At 33.7% G+C, this 19,145-nt stretch overlaps 1 protein-coding gene across 1 annotated transcript in view; it reads left to right on the forward strand.

Annotated features, from left to right (window-relative positions):
- PPA2 (inorganic pyrophosphatase 2) overlaps positions 1-19,145 on the forward strand; it is a 58,360-nt gene that overhangs the window by 26,230 nt on the left and 12,985 nt on the right. Inside the window, exons 6-7 of the mRNA XM_081813130.1 lie at positions 3,301-3,427; positions 17,912-18,039. Of these exons, the coding sequence (XP_081669256.1) occupies positions 3,301-3,427; positions 17,912-18,039 (255 nt within the window). The remainder of the gene's footprint in view (positions 1-3,300; positions 3,428-17,911; positions 18,040-19,145) is intronic.

The raw sequence follows: 19,145 nt of genomic DNA on the forward strand, positions 1-19,145 counted from the left end.
GTGAGAAGTACTGATATTTCATCGCTGGCTTGAAGATGGAGAAGGGGGCATATGAAAAGGAATGCACTTGGTTTCTAGCTGCTTAGAGCAGTCCCTAGTTGACATCCAGCAAGTTAGTGGGGACCTCAGTCCTACAACTACAAGGAACTGAATTTAAGTGGATTCATTTTTAGAACCTTCAGATCAGATCCCAGCCTGTGCAACACCTTGATTTTGGCCTCGTCAGGTTGTTAAACAGAGAATCTAGTAAGCAGAGAATCTAGCCGTGTTGTGCTTGGACTTCTAACCTGTGGGAACTGTGAGACAATAAATTTACACTGTTTTAAGCCTTTAGGTTTGTCATAGTTCGTTACACTACAGTAGAAACACGGGATAACAGGCTTTAAGCAGTTTTACTTTCCATGGTTTCCTTGTATGGATTGGGTCCAGCTGGTTTTACCTCATTCAAATTCAGAATCAACGTAGAACTTTTACTGTAGACCACTGTTATATTCTGCTCATACCAGGCCCCTGAGAAGTTAGCAGTTGACAAGTGTGAGCTGATGAATACATGTAGAGCCCAGAGAGAAAAAGAATATTAATATCTGTAGAAGACCTCTTCTGTTCTAGTTCATGTATGTGTTACAGCCTTTGCTCTTTACTTCAAGGAATAAGTGATACAATCTCCATTTCACTGTTGAGAAACCAAGTTCTAAAATAATTGCCTGAAGTAGTTTGCCTAATGTCACCTTTAGGAATGGTGGAGAAAGACTTCAGCTTCATAATATTTATGACTTAAAAATCCTATCTTTTGAAAGCTTTTCCATAATAGCTAGAAAAGTTGGTAATAACCCTAGTCTGATTCTGCCTAAAACCTTTGAGGCAAACCTACATTGTTTCAGAATCTCAACTCATTTTTCAGTGATAGACTCTACTGGACACACTAATTTCCTTGGAGGGGGTAGATTGATAGTTTTATAATGAAACTGGGAAAATAAGTTTCATCTTGTAGCCAGTGCAGTTTATTCCTTTAGTTAATGAGACCTGAAATAACATTTAGTAAATATGAAATCAGTGTTAATCACCATCTAAAGAACAGGTTGGTTGTTGTTGGTACAGTGCTCCTTTCTTTTGTGTCTGGCTGTGCGAAGAGTCCTTAAATCATCTAAGGAACACAATAGTAGAAAGCGTCTTTGAACACTATGTTGTAAATGGACAAAGGGAAGGGAGCAAAGTCCTGGAAGTTGATAATAGAGTTAGAACCACATATATAGAAATTTAAGGTTGTTGAAATTCCTTGAGGGATTATGTATTATTCACTTGGTGTCTAACACTGTGTGTTCTGCATACATTTGTTGAACTGATTTAGAATAAATTGAATTGTAGAAGGTTCATAAGAATTTTACGATTTGTTCTTAAGTATCTTATTTTGAGTTTTTGGTTTGCCTGAGAGTTTCCTTTCCAGTCTTTAAAGGTATTAGAGCAAGACAGTGGTTTATCTAATCCCTTTCTGTTGCTTATGAGATCAGAGAGCAAGTATCATTCTGATGAAACTTGATAATCCCCAAACATGCTTCCTGTTTGCCCTTGTAACCATAAATATCTCAAATCAGCTCTTAATGTTGTGTGAAGTTTCAAAGTAAATTATTAATTTTTGTGAATAAAAATAAAATTTACAATGTGCTTTTTAAAACTACACATGATTCTTAGGAATTCTGATAAGACGCCCCTGCCACCAAAGTCTTCTGCAGGGTCCTCAATTGGAACTGTTGACATTTTGGATGGATAATTCTATTATAGGGGACTGTCCTGTTCAGCATCCCTGGCCTCTTCCCACTAGATGCTAGTAAAACCTCCCCATTTTTGACAATCAAAAATGTTTTCAGGCATTGCCAAATAGTCTGTAGAGGGCAAAATTGCATCTGGTTGAGAACCAGTGATCTAGTTTATCAGTGCGTTAACCAGTGTGGCCAGCCTTACACTGGTAATTATATGATAACTTCAAATTTGAACATTTTTGTTTTATAAAGGCTCTCCTGGCATGAGGTGTGTAAGTCTCCCCAGTAAGACTGGAAACCTTTGAGAACAGAGATTCTTTCTTTTTATATACATAGTGTTTAATATAGTGATGGGTATTTAATAGAGCTTAAACATGTGAGTCTGGCTAATATAATTGTGCATTTTTCCCTAAAAGTGAGATTTTGGTTTACTTTATAAAGTCACACTAAATTTTTGTGTAATTAGTTGTAACTAATTACAGATTCACACAGAATTATATTAAGATTTTAGATTCATTTTGGAAATGTTCTGAAAGGATTTATTTGACTTCATGGTTTCAGATCTGGTTTTTTTTTCTTCTCAAATTTCAAGACATAAAAGTGACTTTCTTTTGCATACCTTGCTTTCCAAATGTAAAAGCTGCATTTTGAGTCATGAAGGAATTTGTTCTGAAGCATGTGTTCAAATTTTAACTTTCAGTGAAATTCTGTAGAGCAAACCAAACCTTTAAAAATAAAAGGATATAGAAAGAATGCATGCATATAAACTTGTCATTGGCAACTTGAGGGAACCACTGAAATAACTTTCTTTAACACATGGAACATCTGCTTCAACATCATGCAGTTTCTTGGTTTCCTTTAAAATCTTTTTAAAGCATTTTGTGAAACCTGTTTTATCTGTATTTTTAACATGTTAATTCTTTCATTGTCATTCATTATCTTAAGGCTGTATTCTAGTATGTTAAAAATTTACTTTTCACTAGTGACTGATAAATGTGGTTTGTAAAACAATTTAGAAGGATTCTCAGGTCTCTTTTTTTATCCCTAAGCAGCGAAAGCGAGGTTTATAGTGTGCAATGATATACATAGGTTTATTTTCTGTTTAGTATGAGTTTCTAGGCCTAGTACATTAAATTGCAAGATCTATAAATAGCTTCAGTTTCCAAAAGGGACCCAGAAACTTAATTTTTTTTTTTTTAAAGATTTTATTTATTTATTCACGAGAGAGAGAGAGAGAAGCAGAGGGAGAAACAGGCTCCCAAGGAGCAGAGAGCCCGATGCGGGACTCGATCCCAGGACCCTGGGATCATGACCTGAGCCGAAGGCAGATGCTTAACCATTTGAGCCACCCAGGCGCCCGAGAAACTTAATTCTAAAAGGGATACCATAAAAGGCTTTATGACTGTTTTTACATTATCTTTAATTATTAAAGCTTTATTAATTTTCAGTCTGTAGTGCTTTTAATCTTTCACATGGGTTTTTATGATATATGAGTAAATTTCTCCAAAGCCTTGCAAATGCTGAATTTCTTTTCTCTTTAAAGGTTCTTTCTTGTGGAGAGGTTATTCATGTGAAGATCCTTGGAATTTTGGCTCTTATTGATCAGGGGGAAACAGATTGGAAAATAATTGCTATCAATGTGAATGATCCTGAAGCCTCAAAGTTTCAGGGTAAGTCTTTAACTTCCAGAAATAGAAGTAAATCGGTGTGGCATTGGAATTCTTAGAATTTAAAAGGGGCTCATCTAAAATACAATGTGTATATTTGGAGTTAAATTTATGTGTTTTATTTTGTTATGCTCTCTCCATCCACAGAATATAAAGGGCAGTCCGTTTTGATTGTGTCTGAGTTGTGTCATATTGCTGGGAAGAACAAAAAAGAGAAAAGGATATAGACAGGTGGTACTTCAGACTAAGAAAAGTACATACTATGGGTTTCCTTTCTCCTTCCCTCTATTCCTTCCCTCCCCCTTCCTTCCTTCCCTTTTTTTTTTTTTTTTCCTTAAATCTCTCTTTTGTTCATTTGGGTAACAGGAAGACTAAGGGAGAAGTGTTCATCAAGGACATAAGGTGTTTCTATACCTAGTTTTTGTTCTGTGTTGCAAAAACGGGGGGAAAGGTAACTGCTCTTGGACAAAATTTTGATGTCCCAGAAATAGCTTCTTATGATAGAGAGTTGACTTTCTTGGAATTGGACAGACCTCAGTTTGAGTTCTGTACTACTTCCTACCTGAGTGACTTTGGGTAGATCATTTAACCTTTCTCAATTTCAGTTTGGTCACCTATAAAGGGAGAGAGTTTTACCTCCTTGTGAGCTTGTTGACAATAAGAGATGATTTACTTAAAGCATCTGTCACATAGTGAGTGTTAAAAATATGACTACTATTATTATTCTTTGACTATTTTCCCCCCTATTTATCTAACCTTTTTTCTTTCAGTTTCATTCTTTTTCAGGTTCCTGGTTCCCTCTAGACCTCAATTCTTATCTGGAAGATATATCATTTCTGAATTGACTGAAACTCATTAACACTTATGTGTTAACCTCTCTTAATTTATGTGCATTTAAAACCTTTTCTTGCACATGGAACAGCCAGAGAGAGATTTTATGCCATTCTTGCATGTAATTGAGAAAAGAAAGGGTCTGATAAGGTGAAGTACAAGTAACCTCAGGGGCAAAACTAAAGCATAAAAACTACAATTAAAATATGAGACTTGAGTCCATATCCATGTATATTTCTTGTCTGTCTTAATATTTTACCCTGGGTTTCTTTTTTTTTTTTTTTTTTTTTACCCTGGGTTTCTTTATTACCATATTTCTCGGATATATGTATGTAAGGAGAGTAAAATACACAGTTAAAATTTTTTTAATGCGTTAACTGCTTCTCAGATGAGAACTGATAACACAATGGTGCCAAAGCCAGCCAAAACAAATCCGCTAACTAATCGATTCGTGATGTGGCACACTGAAGTCATGAAACTCTGCTAAGGGATTTCCCCCTTTAAACTGGAAAGGCCGCAAGCCTGAAAGAAACTGTTTATTAGGTGGAATACACTATTCTTTAGCCCAGTCCTGTTGGAGATGTGATTTAACATTTTAAACTCTCACCATATGCAAAGCACTAGTACCTGTTCTAGTGCATATTATTATTTTTAATCTAAAAGGTGCTCCAAGGATTTAAATAACTTGCCCAAGTTTGCACATCCATTAAATAGTAGACCCATGACTTGAACTCATTTCTGTCTGATTATAAAGGCCATTGTCCACCTACGGTACTGTACTGAGCAATTCATACTTGATTATAGTAATATGGTTTTTGTAACTAGCAGGATTGAAACCAGATTACATAAGGCTAAGTACCTTACCTCCTTCTTGAGTTTCCTAAGGGTTAGAATGAAAAATTTTAACTCTCTTTTGACTTTAATTCTGCTGAATAGAGATGACTTTGCCCTTTGGCATCTTCTAAATTCTTTTGGTGTATGCTTGTACAAAAAGACATGCAGAAATTCTGAAGTTTATTTGGGTTGAGGTGACATCAGACTAGAATAATTACAACAAGAACTTGTTTTGAAAGAAAAAAGGGACTTTTTTCCATTCCACTAGAAGGAACACATACCTTCATCATGAAAAATACAACAGTGCTTCTTCAAAATACGTTTTTAAAGTCCTAAAATTAAAAGATTATATGAGTGTTATTGACATATTTTGCTCTGAAATGGTATGCTGACTTTTGTATTTATTTCCTGAATGATTAAGGTATACAGAGGGAAAATGGATATTATTTACTTTAAAGATACTTGCATGTTGTTCACTCTGGTTAGTACCTGAGGTAATAACTCTCAAATATCTAGATTTTGTAAAGTAGGTTTTATAGTTTTAAGAATTAGAGGTATTTTCTTTTATTACTTCTCATTCCTTTTACCTTCACATTATTGTAATATATTCTACATATCTTTACTGAATTTTCTTTTCTCTTATTTTACAGTGACCCAAGGAAAAAATAGATATAGGTACAAAGTAAAAGGCTGAAAAAATTGTAGTATAAGTATTTTTTTTTTTAAATCATGAATCATGGAATACTAGATGACCCTACATAGGAGCCTTTATTTTTAATTTAAACTCAAGTTTTGATTTATATTTACTGTATCTCTCAAACATCATCCAGCTGTTCTCCCAACTATTTCAGACAAAAGAGAGTTTTTGTTGTCTTCCTGCTTAAGCAGATGTTAATGGACAGAAATCATTCTTAATCTTAACTTTTTTCTTCACTACTTAGCCTGGTGTTGTCTGTGTTTTCATTAGCACCTACTAAAGGGGGGTATTAGGGATGAGAATGGAAAGATGTTCAGGAATTACAGGGGTTGAAAGCTTCCTAAATTTGTGTAGGAATTTTTTAGAAGATCAGTTTGTATGATTTAATTATACTCTTTAATAGGGTTTTCTTATAATAATCTATCTTCTAAAGGTACCTAACTTATAATTCAGTAGGAGCTTAAGACCTTGGCAGGGGGAGGGGACCTTAGAAATAAAGGAATCATTTCTTGATTTTGAGGTTAGGTGAAATGCCTATTACAACAACCTATGATTTTATTACAGTAAGATAAAAATGTATATTTGGATTCGTATGATTAAATAAATATTAGCTAACAATATTAGCTAACAGATACTAAAAATTTATTGCTGTTCTGTCTCTACTGTACATCTTTGAAAATTAACAATATTTAATCTTACATTTGGTAACATTTAAAAATTTTATTATGTGTCCCTTTTAAAATCACGATGACAGGATTGTGGCTGGCATTTTTAATTATAAAAATAATCATATACTTGGAAATAAAAACTCAGAAGGGTAATAAAAAGGTATATGAAATAAAAAGTAAAATTCTCCTTCCCCCTTCTCACCCGCTGTCTGACTTCTCATCTCTTCTTCCTTATGTTTTTAGTTCTCCTGCGTGGTTGCTTCTCTACTCGAAGCATTTTATACCTCTCTTCTTAATTTATGTTTTTTTCCCTTTTGACTCAGGTTGCTGCTTTGAAAACCAAAGGAATTTAACTTCTTAAACATTTAAATTTTATTACCATATTTCATCTTTGATTATCTTAAATAACTCTAAGTAATACACTTTGAGCTCTATTTATTGCTTCATTAATTTTGAACAGTAACTTGTGGTTGCCCAGTATAGAACTAGGGCATTGAGGTTTCTGTTATTTCTCTGTCCTTTACAGACCAGCTTCTCTGAACTATACGTTAGCTCTGTATGTCTAAATTTATAATGTTTAAATTCTGTTCTTTAACTGTTTTTTATGTTTGGTCTCTTGAATCTGAAAATTGAAAAATAACAACTAGCAGTTACAGTCTTTATGTGAATATTAGTTACCTCCTTTATCATACTTTTTATTGAAAGACCAGTTATGGACACAAAAGAACAGCTTGCTGCACAGCAATCATCATGGGGTTTCTTTTCATTGCCCTGGGTTAAGAGTTCTGTTTTTTCTTAGATTCTTTCATGTCCTCTTTTTTGTTTTCCATTTTCATTGTTGGCCAGTATGCATTTCCCAAATTTTTTTTTTACAGAAAATGCATGGGAGATTGATTCTGAGTCCATACATGTTGGAAATGTCTTTTTTTTTTTTTTTTGGTCACCTTCTCTTTAATAATTAACTTTGATATATAATGCAGTAACTTTAAATATAAATTAGTGTGTATGAATTGGTATTTTTAATCACAGAGGAGTAAGTGATTTTATAACAGTTTAAACATTTGTTATCTATACTTCTTGGCATTTTTATTAGATGGATCAACAGAAGGAAAGGTTAAAACCATGTAGGAAAGAGTAGCTATCTGGAATTTTTTTGATTCTGTAGTTTTCTGAGGATGTGTGTAATACAGAAATTCATAGAGAATTTTTTATTTTTACACATTTTCATTGTTAGACATTTAAAAAATAAATCCCTTTTGTTAATTTCCACTACCTTAAGAAAAAGAAGCTGGGGCACCTGGGTGGCTCAGTTGGTTAAGCGACTGCCTTCGGCTCAGGTCATGATCTTGGAGTCCCGGGATCGAGTCCTGCATCGGGCTCCCTGCTTGGCAGGGAGCCTGCTTCTCCCTCTGACCCTCCCCCCTCTCATGTGCTCTCTGTCTCTCTCATTCTCTCTGTCTCAAATAAATAAATAAAATCTTTAAAAAAAAAAAAAAAGAAAAAGAAAAAGAAGCTGTTTTTTGACATGATCAGTACCTATTTTTTCTTTTTTGAAAGCAGAGAAGTCTGTTTTAATTTATAGACAGCATGTCCTTCCATATTTTCATATATATTTTTTAAATGAATTTTTTTTTCTATATTAATTCATTTAATTATGATTCTGCAAGGACGTTTTAGGGTTATTTTATTATAAAATAACTTTTTTGATCCAAATGAATGTATGTGCAGAGTTTGATATAATATCCTGTTTTAATATTTATAGTTTTTAACTTTGACATGACTAAACTAAAACTAGCCATTGCATTAAAGACCATGTTTCACTTAGAAGCTGTGGTTGCTGGCTGTATTTCTGTAAGTTTAATCTTATTTAAATCTTCAAGTTTTGCCTTCTGAAACTGGAGTAGCCACTGTGAAAAATCTAAAAATAGTCTAAAATAACATTTAAAAACAAATTCTTTGTACTCCCTGATAGAAAATCGGTCACTTTGGCTGGCTCATTAACACCTGAAGAGCACTAAGACCATTTAATACACTGTAATTAGGTTCCAGGCTCTCATACTCTTAATGGTACCTTAATGGCCTGAAAGAGTTAATAAGACTCCCAGGGCTCCTAAATTGTTACTAGGGAATGCCTTGGCCATTAGGGATAATAGCGCTTGGTTATGAGATAACCAAGTTCAGAGCTTTTTAAGAAGATTAAAATGCTAGGGCATGTGTAAATTTCTCCTTTGGCTAAATTAACCACCTTCTATAATGTAGAGCTTCATATATTCTCCAAACAGATGTTTGAGCCTCTTCAGACCTGCCAGTGATGCCTAAGGACCTTATGTCAGGTGACATAACATTATAGGAGGTTATTTAGGCCCAGAAGCCACTTCAGCTTTCAGAGTGTTAAATAAATGACAACTGTTGTCTCTTGTCCTCTTTTTAAATTGTTACTTGTGCAGTGATACTGTTTTATAAAATGAAAAATTAGGAAACAAAAATGGAAATCAGAACAATTATATTGATGTAGATACATTCTGGGATGAATAAATCGCATGAGTGAAAAGGGATTATTTAAAATGAGGCAGTTGGGAATTTTTCAAAGGCTGGCATTGTACTTGTCTTAGAATTATCATAATTTATATGTATTTGATATACGTAGAATTTCAACTTACATTTAGAGAAATTTAAAAGTCAAGTAAAACTACAGAGTTCCCTTTATGTCTTTCAAGACAGTAATATACATGTGAAACCAAATCTGTTTGGCTCAAATTTTCATTTGCTAAAAGAACATCTGGTGTCCCTGCAATTATTATTTTAAAAATAAGCAAATTAACATGGTGTTTGATTTCCGTACTTTATAAAAGACAGTTTAATAGTGTTATTTAGGGGGAAAAATAGAGAATAGCATAGAAATCTTAAGGAAGATATTTGTGTTAACCTTATAACCAGATGGCCTGGAGCTCAGTTTGCTTTTCTGTGCATGTACTCTCTGGGACAGAAAGGGCTTGCATGTCACCATTGTCATCCCCAAAGCTCTAACATTTCTGCAGCAATTCCTGTGTGTCTAGTAACTATGCTGAGTGCTTCTTTTGGAATATCTGTTTAATGTTTACACAAGCTCAAGCAAACTGTGGTAATGTCTTCCCCCTCTTTTTTTTTTTTTTTCCCCCAGATTAAGAAACTGAGGCAGTGCCATGGGGGTGGGGGTTGGTTAGTAATTTGTCTAACATACAGGGAGCCACTGGAATCCACCTGGGCTCCAGAGCTCATGCTGTTCACTGCATTCCACCACCCCTCTGAAGAGTACTGGGGTAGTTGAATGTATCCGTGGCCTTGGGCAGTGTTGCTTTCTGAGAGTACTGACCATTTGCTCTTAAATCATTTCACATCAGTGGGACACTTAAGATTAGAGGTCCCAATAAAAAGATGGCTTTTTTTGATCTTCATTCCTTTGATTTCATTAATTGGGATAGGCTTGGGTGTGTAAGGATGGGGTGTGGGAGGAGGCAGTTTGAGGAACAGGGATGAATTGAGTGAAATGTACTATAATTAAGAGTAGAATTTGGGGCGCCTGGGTGGCTCAGTTGGTTAAGCGACTGCCTTCGGCTCAGGTCATGATCCTGGAGTCCCGGGATCGAGTCCCGCATCGGGCTCCCTGCTGTGAGCAGGGAGTCTGCTTCTCCCTCTGACCCTCCCCCCTCTCATGTACTCGCTCTCTCTCATTCTCTCTCTCTCAAATACATAAATAAAATCTTTAAAAAAAAAAAAAAAAGAGTAGAATTAAATTACTGGGAATCTTTTCCTTCTTTTTGAAACCTTGACCTCTTTCAGTGCTGTTTAGGTTTTAGTCATATTCCTGTGAAGATGTGGTGAAGAGTAGGGGAGGCCTAAATTCTAAAATCCCTCTTGTGTAAGTTACTGACCTTGGAAACGTCGTGTAACCTCTGGAAGCTTTAATTTCTTCATCTCCAAAGGTGCAGGAATGATCCTGTAATGGGAAAAACCCTAGGGATCATTTACCGATCTCTAAATTTTGGTTGTTCTAGGAAATATTTTTAATTCATTATTTTCAGCCTTCTTTTAAAGTAGAAACACCTAAATAAATTATCTTCAAAGATAATGCTGAAGGAAACAGTTTAAAGGATTATGAGGTAGATTTCTGGGGGACATTGGCACATCTTTTTTTTTTTGTTTTTAAGATTTTATTTATTTGAGAGAGCGTGCATGCACAAGCAGGGGTGGGGGGCAGAGGGAAAGGGAGAAACAGACTCCCCACTGAGCAGGGAGCTTCAGTCCCAGTATCCTGAGATCAGGGCATGAGCCAAAGGCAGACACCTAACCCACTGAGCCACCCGGGCGCCTGGCACATCTTTAAGTACTCTAGGGTAGCTTTTACACGATGGAGCTGTAACTTCATTGATGGTCTTTCCAACCCAAAACTGGAGTATTTAGCCACTTTGTTACACGTTTCAAATTAAATTAGGAAACTATTTGAATTTCTGCCATGTACAAGGCACCTGGATGGTTTTTATTTTACTGGTCATATAAAGTTTTTTGTGAAATGGCAGTGAATATTTATATTTTCGGGAAAAAGAGTCTACCAGCTCTTTTCCAAGAGGTTTTTCTGATACAATACAGATAGGCCTCTGTGTAGAATTACCTTGTTTGGTATAACCTACTTTGATGTGTGTTCATTGCCATTGTTTTTCATGCTATTAATATATACTGGTACAGGTGTTGATAAGAGCAGAATTAGTAGAAAAGGGTAATGGAGAAGGAAAGGTCAACAAAATTGGGGTTACTGCCCCTCTGTCTGTGTACTATTAAGCATAGATGTGTAGAGCTGTGTGAAAAACAAAGTCTTTTAGGGATCTGAGTAAACAAACTATTCAAACTATTAAGTCACTGAGCTAGAGCCTCTCTTTGTGATGCAGAAAATACAGTGTGTGTTATGGAATTGGAACTGTTTCTTGTGAATGTTTATAAGCTATCATTAGAAACATATGTTCTTGCTTCCCACAGATTTTGTTTAGAGGCCAGTTGTGCACATATTTAGCTCTGTGAGTGCAGCAGTTCTAGTATTGGAACGAGAGCTTTGTGCATTTGCATCATTTCCTTTGGTAAAGTCCCATAGAATTGGGAGCTCTTTTTTCCTTTTTTTTTTAATCCTCTCTGGACAAAATTTCAAGCATGTGATCATTTCCTAGTGTTTTTTTGTTTTTTTTTTTTTAATAATATGAGCAAAGAGATATGGTATTACATTTATGTAACTGATTTTTATCTAAAAATTTAAAAAAATCCTCAGCTGATTATATGCTTCCTTCCCTTCATGTTATGGTTTGGTGGAAATAATCCAGATAAAAACAGCATTTTAATTTTTTTCTCCAGATGTTCTTCATGGAAGTACAGGTGGTTCTCAGTTTGGGGATGTGGATAGGAAGTAAGAAATGTGCATCTGTCTGTATAGTTTGCTAAAGCTCCTTGGGTGATTCTGATAGATTTATCCAAGTTGAGAATCATTCTATTAGCTTATCCTCTGCTGGTTGGATATTCAGGTCTTGAATCTAGAATAATTGATAATAGTTTTGATATACATTTAAGTGGGAGATGTAATCACCTAATCAAATTTGAGGATATCCCTCCCCCACCACACACATACCTACAGGTGTCACCCCGTATTTAAAGCTATTATATTAAGATTACTCTGTATCCTTTGAGATCCTGAGTAAATTTTGTAACCCCAATTTCCTAATTTATCTGAAGGAAATAAATAATATCTAATTTACAAATTTTGAAGCTTCAATGACATACTATTACCGAGCATTTAAAAAATTTGTTTTGCCAAGCTGATAGATGAAAAATGGTATCTTCATTTAATTTTGCATTATTCTACTTAATGCTAAGTAGATAGAGTGTCTTTTTCATATATTTATTGGCTATTTGTATCTTCCTTTATGTGAATTGCCTATGCATATTGCTCACCATTTTTCTATTGAGTTGATATATGGAAATTGCTTGGATATTTTGGAAGTTAATTCTTTATTAATTTAGGTTGCAAATATTTTCTCCGCATCTGCAGAGATACTGTTGCCTTTTGGCTTCTAGATATTTCAATTTTGATGTATTCCATTTTATCCATCATTTCTATACACGACTTTAACATTTTGATTCTTATTTAAGGATTTCTTACCCCATAGTCAGAAAGATGTTTTTCTTATTTCCATTTTGTTCTTTTGTATTTTAATTTTTTTTACAATTGGATTTTTAATCTGTATGGAATTTATTTTATTTTTTCCATATGTACAATTTTCCCATCACCATTTAACAGAAAAATCTGTTCTCTTCCCAGTGTTTTGAAATGTCTCCTTTATCATATATTGCATTCTTACTTATACACAGAGTCTGTTTCTGGATTCTGTTTAGTGTCAGTGATCTATTCCTGAGCCAGTGCCACATTATTTTATTTTAATTACTATAGCCTCATAATAAAGCATTTACAAGACAAATCTTTCTCCTTTTGTTATGTGGAACAAACTTTCAGACTTGTTTTGGTTTTTCTTATGCTTTGTTCTTTGCAAATTTGGGGATCAAATTGTCAAGGATTTCTGCTATCATTAAAATATTAAATGTTTGCATCAATGAATATATATATTTTGCCATTTATTCAGGCTTTCTAATATTTCTTTTAGTGAAGTACTTGTAGATTACTGTGAAGATCTTGTTACATTTTATGTTAGGTTTGTGTCTAGGTATTTAATACTAATTTTTCCATTACAAAGCTTGGTACAGTGCCTGGCATGTTATAGATGCTCAATAATTTTTTAAAATTGATGAATAAGTGAATATGCTTATAGTTATTGATAAATAAAAAGATGTGTGTATTGAGCAAAGTCTGAAAAAACTCCAAAAAAGGTGAATTTTCACTTATTTTGAAGGGAGAAAATATTTATACTTAAAAATTCTGGCATTTTTAACAACTGCAATTTTCTTTAGAGTCATGTGTACATTTTTATACATGTACATATGCAGTCTTTGCTTAATGCTTTGGAGATTCATGTGTATTATTGTGTGTAATCAGTATAGTTTGTTCCATTTGATTACTGAATAGTGTTCCGTTTACAGATATACCAGTTTATTCATCTCCTTGATGGAAATTTGGGTTCTAGTTTTGGGCTAATACAAATAAAGTTGCTGTGAACATTTAAATACAAGTCTTTGTGTGAGCGTATGTTTTCATTTATCTTAGGGAAATACCTAGGAATAGGGTTACTGGGTCAGATGATAATTACATGCTTAACATGGTGAGAAATTGTTAAACTGTTTACAAAAGTGGCTGTATCATTTTGCACTTCTACCAGCAGTTCTGTGAGAGATCCTGTTCCTCCCAGAACCTCTCTCTATTCTTTGTCTTAAATAATAAAATATCTTTTAAAGAAACTAGAAGAAACACACACATGTGTAATTTTTTACATTTACCCATGTATTTGCCATGTCCGTACCCATATATTTTGTTACAGAAAACAAAAAGAAGCTGAAGATCTGTAGTTTCTATTTGGTGTCATTTACCTTCAACTTGAAGACTTCAGCATTTTTTTGTAGTACAGTTCTGCTGGTGATGAATTCTCTCTATTTCATTGATCTGATATTGTCTTTTCTTGCCTTTGTTTTGGAAGTGTAGTTTCACCGGATATAGAATTTTGAGTTAAAGGGATTTTTGTAAAGATGTTCCATTTTCTTTTGGTCTCCACTGTTTCTGATGAGAAATCAACAGTTAATGTATTGTTACCCAGTATATAATGTAATGTTTTTCTCAGACTATTTTAAAGATCTTTCTCCTGTTTTTGGATTTCAACAGTTTTTCTGTGATATGCTAAGGTGTCCTTTCCTTAATATTTATCCTGCTTAGGGTATATTGAACTTTGCAGATCTTCAAGTTCATGTTTTTAACACATTTGGGTAAAACCTAGATTATTTACCATAATTTTTTACCCCATTCTCTCACCTTCATTCTGAGACTTCTAATACACATATTTTAGACCACTTTTTATTGTCTCATGGGTCACTAAAGCTTTTTTTATGTCTTTACAGTCTTTATTCCTTACTCTTCTTCAGACAGGATAATTACTATTGTTTTTGTTTTCTACTTCTGTGATTTTTTTTTTTTTTTGCCGTATCCAAGTTCTGCTATTAAATCCATCTGATTTTTCATTTCATATACTCCCTCATAGGGTTCTTTTTTCTGATAATTTTATAGTTTTTCCTCCTGAAATTTCCACATGTTCAATGCTTCATAACCGTATTTTTTTGAAAGTCCTTGACCATTTTTGTAATAAGTACTTTAAAATCCTCGTTTACATGGGTCATTTCAGGATTGATTTCTGTTGGCTCTTTTTTTCTCTTGATTAGGAGTCCCAGAAATATTCTAGTATGTGCAATAAATCAAATGGTCATCTTGCTTTTACCTGACAGGTATTTTTGTTCCATATTGAGTCTGCAAGGTGCTTATCTTGTTTTTGAGTATTTTTGGTTTTCTGTTATGTTTTCTATCTTGGTGTAGTTAAACCTGAGGGAGTTTGTTGAAACATGAACTCACTCCCTCATCTTTGTCAGAGGTTTCTGTTTTCTGTAAAGAGAAATGCTTCGGATGGGCATTGTTTTTAATTGATAACTTAGGTAATGTACTTGAACTGAGTGAGTCTCACTCTAGAAATAAAGGAATTTTATTTATATATTTCCTCTCTGTTCCAAATGTTTTAAAAAATGGTTGTTTAGATTTAACTTAAACATGGTAGAAATGAAAAAACTTTATAAGAACTAAACTGCAGTAATACTAGAAATAAAGGTAAATGTGTACATCATTAAATAAGAGATTAATTACAAATACATTTGAGGTCTGACCTTTACCATAAGAAAAAGTATGTTTATAGAAAAATGTTACATTAAGTATGCATTTGTGTATGTGTGTGTATGTCCCGATGCCTTTTATGTTATTTTTAGTGCTTGTTTACAGTGTTTATATCAATACCTAGCTTCTTCAATTTCTCAGTAGAGTCATACACATTAAACATAAAATAACTCAGTATTAATGAAAATATGTTCATTAATTTTCTAAATTATTAATTCATATTTATTTATTTATTTTTGAGCATCTGAGGCTCTAGGTTTCCCTGTGAATATATCTGTGTCTACATTCCGTGGAAAGACTTTAGGGGATTGGAAGGATGATAATTAATATTTCTTAAAATTATCCCTTATTTTTTATTAAATGATTTTTAATACGTTATCTTATTTAATCCTCACAACAACCATGATTTTTCCATTTTGTGTTTGAGGAAACACACAGACTAATGTATTTTCCCAAGATGATGCACTATATGAATGCCGGAACTGGAGTTTGAACTTAGTGCCGTCTGATTCCAAATGGGATGTTTTTCCTGGTTTACCTTATTTCTTCTTATAAACTTTGAGTGTTCTTATTTTCATTATTTTCTGAATACTTAAGAGTTTTTATTTCCTTTTGGACCAAAAAAGGTTTTTATTAAGTAAATAACAAAGTATATTTTTGTTTTCAATATCCAATTTTTAATTATACAAAAAGTTGAGAGGACTGGGTGTGGTTCTTTTTTGGTAGGCAAGAGAGTTATTTAAAATTTTTTATTGCTGATCTGTAGATTTATTGTATTTGCTTAAATGTGTTGTCCTCATTTTCTCATGCTTAAAATTTCTTTATGTTCTGTTTGTTTTTAGTACATAATTTAATGCATCATCTTTATAGTTCATTATTCCTTAAAATGTTTCTAGATTAAAAAGATCTCATACTTTAGGTGTTTTTCATTCTTGATGAGCTGTCTGTATAAAATGAACCTTATCAGCTCAAGTTTTCACCTCTTCTACATCATTTATTTCCGAAATCTGGGTAAAATTGAAGTCTAGGCAAGCACAAATGCATTGTGTCATCTATTTTTAGTTAAAAGTTTCTAATTTTTCAAGTGCTGTCAAGTCTGTTATGTTGCGCATAAGGACTATGCTAAATTTCCCATAAGTCACAGTCTTGTGGAGAGTAAAGATTTCTAGTTTTAACGAGTTATTCCTCATACATTTTTTGAATTGATATTGGAAAGGATACATTCTTTGGAGACCTCTTGGGGAAGGGGTTATTAATATAGTAATATTTCCTATTATATTTAAATGAATCTCCTCAAAATGTGATGGTTGAGCTGTTTTTGTGGTAATAGAACTTAAAAATAAATAAATCCTGGAAATCATTAAAGAATTTGAAATGAAAAGCTGAACCATCCAGATATCACTCTGTTTAAAATTGCCCTGTTTGCATTCTCTTTTGTACTGCTTTATTTTTCTTCATCAGACTTTTACCACTTAACATTTATATTTGTTTCTCTATTTGTTATCTGTCTCTTCTTACTATATAAACCATGAAAGTAGGGGCTTATTTCTGTTTACTGTTCTACTTCATTGCTTCAAACAATGTCTGACACAGAATGAGAAACTAAGTATTTGGTGTGTAAGTGTGTAAAACCCTTCTCATCTGACTTTAGTATATTCTCTTCTGGGGACTGTCCTCTCCATCTTATCTTTAGTGGTCCTTTAGCTTAATATTTCTGAAACACAGATCCTGATGTAACTTACCTTATTCTAAGCCCTCCATTGCTCACAGAATGACATCAGTCCTTAAGCATATCTCACTTAATCTTACTACATTGCTATTTGTCTCTTTCCTTTAATTAGACCTCTGAGCTCCTTGAGGAAAAGAACTTTGTTGTCTTCATCTGCTTATTCCCTGTGCCTAACATAGTATCTGAAGGTGCTTAAGAAATGTTTGTAGGGCGCCTGGGTGGCTCAGTTGGTTAAGCAACTGCCTTCGGCTCAGGTCATGATCCTGGAGTCCCGGGATCGAGTCCTGCATCGGGCTCCCTGCTCAGCGGGGAGTCTGCTTCTCCCTCTGACCCTCCCCCCTCTCATGTACTCTCTCTCATTCTCGCTCTCTCAAATAAATAAATCTTTAAAAAAAAAAAAAAGAAAAGAAATGTTTGTAGAATGAAGGAGTAATATTTTACATATGAAAAAAATCTCAAGTCCAGAGGTGGTATGATACATGTTGATGATTATGCTGCATGTTAGCTGCAGAGGTGGATTCCCTCAGTCCAGTGCTCTACCACACAATGAAGGGGGGGAAATCGGACGGGGAGAAGAACCATGAGAGACTATGGACTCTGAGAAACAAACTGAGGGTTTTAGAGGGGAGGGGGATGGGGGTATGGGTTAGCCTGGTGATGAGTATTAAAGAGGGCACATACTGAATGGAGCACTGGGTGTTATACGCAAACAATGAATCCTGGAACACTACCTCAAAAACTAATGATGTAATGTATGGTGATTAACATAACATAATAAAAAAAAAAGAATGAATTTCAGTTTTTAACAAAAAGTACTTTGTTTCTTCACTTGCAGATATCGATGATGTTAAGAAATACAAACCAGGTTACTTGGAAGCTACGCTTAATTGGTTTAGATTTTATAAGGTGCCAGAAGGAAAACCAGAAAACCAGTTTGCTTTTAATGGAGAATTCAAGAACAAGGTGAAGATGATAATCTTTATTTTAAAACGTACCTTGTGATACTTGTACGATACTTCTTTTAGTGTGGGGGGTTTCTTATGTGAATATTTGTATATAACATGGTAACAAAAGTGCTTTATACTGACTTTAAGGACATTATTTTATCATACATATTTAAAAGGATTTTTTTTCAGGAGATCTAAGTGAATTAAAAAGTTTGATACATATATATATTCATCTCTTTATCTATTGACATCTCCCTCATCTCAGAAAATGAAGGATTTCCATGATCAGTCTAACTCTGCAAATTGTGTATGAAGAAGAAGCTTCCATTTCCTATTCTGGAGAGGAAAAAGTTACTTACTTTACTTAATGTAAATCCAGAGGGGCTTCCCCCTTAAAAGTTCATTCTACCATGACTGACTTAAGCTGCTTAACAAATAAGAAAACACTTGAATTATCTTATTGTCATAGGATTTTTCTAATAGAATACCACAGAGTTACCATGAAGTGTCTGTAATATGACACAAATGGAGAAAATGGGCCAAAGACATCAAGTCTAAGTCATGGAATATTTTTTTAAAGTTAATACCACTATATAAATTACACATTATACACCAACACTTAAGTGGGTACTAATAAGTAAAGTATGTTTTATAAGTAAAATAAGCCATGTTAATGGAAACTTTAAAATTATAATATCTTGCTATATAAGAATTTATTGCTTGACCTAGTATTTTTGAAAAGGCACATTGAAAGAATCCTTAAGATCTTGAGGGCTTTGTCTAAGATTTATTAAATGTAGATATAAAGCTATTATTTTCAAATAGATACTCTAATACTTAAAGTACTGAAAATTTATAAGATAAATTATTTTTTTTCTTTTTCCTGTAAAAAATGTTATTTATATTTTATGTTTGAACTTTTGTGGCTCCTTATTTCCTGAGGGTAAGATTGCTAAATCATGAATTTATAGAGTGAGGTGGTTTGGGGGTGGTTGTTTTTTTGTTTTGTTTTGTTTTCTTTTGCTTGATTTTGATAAACATTAATTTTTTTCTGAATGAAGACTAGATCATTGGTAGAACCTGGTTTCGGAACATAATCGTCTTATGCATTGCTTTTTACCA

This window comes from Leptonychotes weddellii, chromosome 2, assembly GCF_054177405.1.
Source record: "Leptonychotes weddellii isolate Sample4059 chromosome 2, ASM5417740v2, whole genome shotgun sequence".
NCBI classification, from domain to species: domain Eukaryota; kingdom Metazoa; phylum Chordata; class Mammalia; order Carnivora; family Phocidae; genus Leptonychotes; species Leptonychotes weddellii.